Source organism: Aegilops tauschii, chromosome 1 (genome assembly GCF_002575655.3).
Source record: "Aegilops tauschii subsp. strangulata cultivar AL8/78 chromosome 1, Aet v6.0, whole genome shotgun sequence".
Lineage (NCBI taxonomy): Eukaryota > Viridiplantae > Streptophyta > Magnoliopsida > Poales > Poaceae > Aegilops > Aegilops tauschii.
In genome coordinates this window covers 412,328,435-412,334,296 of record NC_053035.3, presented here as the reverse complement: position 1 = coordinate 412,334,296, position 5,862 = coordinate 412,328,435, and the positions used below count along the sequence as shown (strand labels likewise).

Below are 5,862 nucleotides of genomic sequence, written 5' to 3'. Positions count from 1 at the left end.
AGCACCGTTATCATCTTTGTTTATACACGTGGAAAACCTGTCATCTCTCTTCTTGTTTCAGGGTGATATGCCTGATGGCATGCACAAGTCTGCTGAAGGCCGTGAGACAAACCCAACATATATTGCAGCAAAGAAGGCAAAACATCTTGAAGAGAGCGAGACAACCCCAAAGTCTTGTCTTGATGCAGTGTTCAAGTTACTTGAGACTAGCAGTCAGACAAGCTCACAGAATTCGCTGTCTGAATCAGTTCGACTTCTTCAGTCCCAAGTTCTAGCAGAAAGGCATTCTACAACTCAACTTCGACTTGAAGTCCTATCTCTAAGAAAGATTGCGGAGAACACCAATGAGAACCTCATTGCTCAACAGCTACACCTGGAAGCTATGACCGACATGCTAGGCCGGTCTCACAGCCTTGCTCAGCAGCTTGCGCAGCAGTTCTCGTGCAAGGCTAATCTTTCTTGAACTGTCTTGGAAGTGGTCTCGGTTCGGTATTATTTTGTTACGCTACAATGGTGCCCAGTTTTTGTAATCTGCTTCTTCGTTGCGCTTTATGGTCACTGGTGGCAAAATTCGATGCCCAGTGGATGTAATATACCATAAATCCTTTATTGTATAGTGTAGGTTTATTCTAAGTTACTATGTCGTAATTTCTTTATTGTATAGAGTAGGTTTGTTCTTAATTCCTACTAGTTACTGCCATAATTCGCTATTTGAAAAAAATCTGATCTAGTCGACCGGGCCGAAACATTTGCCTCTAACGGGCCTGGTTTTTCGCGGGCCACAATTGGGTTGGCCTGCATCTTTCTTGGGCCCGAATGGCCATTGGGGCCTTCACACTTTGCGTCAGGCCCACAACTTACTCGGCCTATATTCAGCCCAAATTTTAGTTGGGTCTTTTGTGGACCCAGCGCTTAGATTGGCCCAGGTAGCGTTGGGCCATTGACAGGCTGAATGTTCTACTGGCCTGTTACGGCCCAGAAGAAACCATGGGCCTTTAGCAGGCCGAAATGCATGTTGGGCCTCAATTTTCACTAGTCGTTGACGGGCCTTCAGTAGGCTGAAATGTAGATCGGGCCTTTTTTGGCCCAGTTATATGACGGGCCATTACCAGGCTGAAACATATCTTGGGCCTTAGTTGGCCCACTAATATCATGGGCCTTTAAGAGGCCGAAAGATTAGTACATGCATCAACGGGACGAATTATGCGACAAGCCTTTAACAGGCCCAAAGTCACGTTGGGCTGAACTGTTGCCACCTTTATCACGGGCCGTTAGTGGGCCGGATGTCCCGTCGGACCATATGTGGCCCATGGGCAGCACAGGCCATTCCCAGGCCGAAAGACACACCGGGCTGAAATGGGCCCATGTCTACATCGGGCCTCTAACATGCCGAAATTCACTAGGCTGTAATTGGGCCCAAATATTTGACGAACAATTAACGTGCTAGATCTGGCTTCGGGCCGTAAATGGGATTAAACAGGCCATTACTGGGATGGCCCACTAGTACCTGAGTAAGTACTATGGGCCTTTGATTGGGCCGGCCTTTTTAACCTATATGGGCCTCTGTTGGACCCTGCCACGTGTCGACGTATCATAGGCATGTCTCCTCCAATGGACGGGCGACATCTGGCCCACCGAGGAGCAAACACGTGTTTCCTCCGGCCAATAAGAATTTTACACGTGGAAAATCACCATTGGTCTGGGCTGTTAACGGGTTATCGGATCCCAAACCGGACCCGATAACTTAACGGCGAGCCGCTACGGTGGATGCCACGTGTCGGTCACCCTTGACGAAAGCACTTCTATGACGCGCGATTTATCGTCATGGAAGTGGACACTTCCGTGATGATAATTTTGGTATTTTCATGGAACACTTCTACGACAGCACGGGTATGACTATCTTGATTCTGTCATAAAATCATCATGGATGTACATGCATGACAGAAAACGTGACCTACTGTGACAAACACGTATCATCACGGAAGTGTATTTTTTTGTAGTGCTAGCACCGCTCCCCTGAAGGAAATATGCCCTAGAGGCAATAATAAAGCTATTATTTATATTTCCTTATATCGACTATAAATGCTTATTATTCATGCTAGAATTGTATTAACCGGAAACTTAGTACATGTGTGAATACATAGACAAACATAGTGTCCCTAGTATGCCTCTACTTGACTAGCTCGTTAATCAAAGATGGTTGAGTTTCCTAGCCATAGACATGTGTTGTCATTTGATGAACAGGATCACATCATTAGAGAATGATGTGATGGACAAGACCCATTCGTTAGCTTAGCATTAATGATCGTTTAGTTTTATTGCTATTGCTTTCATCATGACTTATACATGTTCCTCTGACTATGAGATCATGCAACTCCGAATACCGGAGGAACACCTTGTGTTCTATGAAACATCACAACGTAACTGGGTGATTATAAAGATGCTCTACAGGTGTCTCCGATGGTGTTTGTTGAGTTGGCATAGATCGAGATTAGGATTTGTCACTCCGTGTATCGGAGAGGTATCTCTGGGCCCTCTCGGTAATGTTCATCACTATAAGCCTTGCAAGCAATGTGACTAATGAGTTAGTTACGGGATGATGCACTACGGAACAAGTAAAGAGACTTGTCGGTAACGAGACTGAACTAAGTATGATGATACCGACGATCGAATCTCGGGGAAGTAACATACCGATGACAAAGGGAACAATGTATGTTGTTATGCGGTTTGACCGATAAAAGATCTTCGTAGAATATGTAGGAGCCAATATGAGCATGCAGGTTCCGCTATTGGTTATTGACCGGAGATGTGTCTCGATCATGCCTACATATTTCTCGAACCCGTAGGGTCCGCACGCTTAACGTTCGATGACGATTTGTATTATGAGTTATGTGATTTGATGACCGAAGATTGTTCGGAGTCCCGGATGAGATCACGGACATGACGAGGAGTCTCGAAATGGTCGAGAGGTAAAGATTCATATATTGGAAGGTTGCATTCGGACATCGGAATGGTTCCGGGTGATTCGGGCATTTTTTCGGAGTACCGGGAGGTTACCGGAACCCCCCGGGCGAAGATTGGGCCTACATGGGCCATAGGGAAGAGGGGAGGCAGCCCACAAGGGGCAGTCGCGCCCCTGCCTATAGGGAGTCTGAATTGGACTAGGGAGGGGCCCCCCCTTCCCTTCTCCTCTTCCTCTCCCTTCCCTCTTTCCCCCTCTCCGGAAAAGGAACGGGGGTCCAACTAGGATTGGGAGTCCTAGTTGGACTCCCCTCTATGGCGCGCCCCCTAGGCTGGCCGTCTCCTACTCCCCTCCTTTATATACAGGGGAGGGGGGCACCCCAAAGACACACCAAGCCTTCTCTTAGCCGTGTGCGGTGCCCCCCTCCACAGTTACACACCTCGGTCATATCGTCGTAATGCTTAGGCAAAGCCCTCCACCGGTAACTTCATCATCACTGTCGCCATGCCGTCGTGCTGACGGAACTCTCCCTCGTCCTCAACTGGATCAAGAGATCGAGGGACGTCATCGAGCTGAACGTGTGCTGAACACGGAGGTGCCGTACGTTCGGTGCTTGGATCGGTTGAATCAGGAAGACGTTCGACTACATCAACCGCATTACTAAACGCATCCACTTTCGGTCTACGAGGATACGTGGACACACTCTCCCCTCTCGTTGCTATGCATCTCCTAGATAGATCTTGCGTGATCGTAGGAAATTTTTTGAAATACTGCGTTCCTCAAGAGTGGCATCCGAGCCAGGTCTATGCGTAGATGTTATATGCACGAGTAGAACACAATGAGTTATGGGCGATAATTGTCATATGCTTTGATAATTCGACACTAAAGTTTATGTCGAGGCCGCCCTATGAGTCAATGCTACGAAATTTGGTGTGAGGGCCAAGATGGACCTGCACCAGTTTTCTACTTGGGGGATTCATTCACTTGAGCTCGTTGTACTACAAAGTTCAACGTTTCTTGAGATGCGCTCGGCGTAGAACGAGTGTTCAGTGTTCACGCGAAGCTTAACTACAAATCGAGAAAAGACAAGCCGGGTTGATACAGGCCTTTTTTTTTAAAAAAAAAAAAAAAGGAGGAAAGACCCTCCGCCTCTCATCAGATGAGAAGGATGCATGCGGCCATGAGTGTAAATAGCAACATGGTCAATCTCCGTCGTGATCGCGCTCCCGACGGTCTCCGAGGCCGAGGCGGACCACTTCGCCGCCCTCTTCGCGACTTTCCCCGCCGTCCGGCGCATCGACTTCAACCTCCTGCCGCTGGACGACGCCACCCTTGCCGGCACGGACCCCTTCCTCCTGCGGTGGGAGTCCCTTCGCCGCTCCGCCCACCTCCTCGGCCCGCTCATCGACGGCGCCGCGCCGCGTGCGTCCGCCATAGTCACGGACGTCACCCTGGCTTCCCAGGTCATCCCCGTGGCTAAGAACGAGCTGCGGCTCCCGTGCCACATCCTCTTCATCTCATGCGCGACCATGATGTCCTTCCTCGCCTACTTCCCCACCTACGTCGACGGCGCCAACACGGATCACCTCACCGGCGACGTCGACGTCCCCGGCATTGGACGCCTCCCGGTCGATTACCCCCCGCAGGTGCTGCGCGACCCGGACAACCTCTTCACCAAGCAGTTCATCGCCAACGGCCGCGAGATCGCCGAGGCAGACGGCATTCTCCTCAACACGTTCGACGCCTTGGAGCCGGAGGCACTCGCCGCCCTGCGCGACGGCAAGGTCGTTCCCGGGTTCCCTCCGGTGTTCGCAGTCGGCCCGCTTAAGTCGACGATCACAGAGAAGGAGGCGGTGCATGGCGGCGCCTCTTCACCACCTATCGCCTGGCTGGACGAGCAGCCGGCGCGCTCGGTTGTGTACGTGGCCTTCGGCAACCGCAACGCGGCCGCCCTGGAGCAGATCCGCGAGATCGGCGCCGGGCTGGAGGCGAGCGGCTGCCGGTTCCTGTGGGTGGTGAAGACGACGGTGGTGGACCGCGACGACACGGCGGAGCTGAACGACGTGCTGGACGACGGGTTCCTGGGGCGCGTGCATGGGCGCGGCCTGGTGATCAAGGAGTGGGTGGACCAGGAGGCGGTCCTGGGGCACCCGGCCGTGGGGTTGTACGTGAGCCACTGCGGGTGGAACTCGGTGACGGAGTCGGCCGCGTGCGGAGTGCCGATGCTGGCGTGGCCGATGACGCTGGGCGACCAACGCCTGGTGGCAACGGTGATCAGGAGCGCCGGCTTCGGGCTGTGGCTGGAGCACTGGAGCTGGGACAGGGAGAGCTCGCTGGTGCGCGCGGCGGAGATAGCGGAGAAGGTGAAGGCGGTAATGGGCGACGAGGCGATCTCGGCGAGGGCTAAGGAGGTCGGCCGGGAGGCGACCAAAGCCGTCGCCCCGGGCGGCTCCAGCCACCGGAGCATGCAGGAGTTCCTTGCCACACTCGGGTCACTGCACTTTTACCGGGGGCTGTTAGTCAATGAACCTCCTGTCCTGTCGCACTTTTTTTTTGGGATACTGTCCCGTTGCACTTATTTTGTATCATCGTCTCGACTGAGTCGCTCAGGATGCATGCGATATGTTGCCTGAAAATAAAGAGCCAGCTATGTGTTAATTGCTTGGAAAATTTTGTTGTAAGTCAATTTGCGCGCGAGCGAGCCATTGAATTGAAATCCAACCATCCCTGGACGCTTTCTTCTTTCTGCCATTTCCCCCTTTTTTCTCTTTTCAAATTAATGAACTTTTTTTTATAAACCATGAACCATTTTAAAGCTCCATCAGCGGTTTTCAAAACTATTCTAGAATTTTTATTTTTGAAGTCACGAGCATTATTTTTTTGCACATTTGTAAAACAAA

The 5,862-nt window shown here is 51.5% G+C and overlaps 1 protein-coding gene across 1 annotated transcript; it reads left to right on the top strand.

The window, feature by feature from the left end:
- Positions 1-4,209: 4,209 nt before the first annotated feature.
- LOC109764128 (UDP-glycosyltransferase CGT-like) lies at positions 4,210-5,862 on the top strand. Its single transcript, XM_020322972.3, has one exon. The coding sequence runs from the start codon at positions 4,492-4,494 to the stop codon at positions 5,593-5,595; it is 1,104 nt and encodes a 367-aa protein (XP_020178561.2). The 5' UTR covers positions 4,210-4,491; the 3' UTR covers positions 5,596-5,862.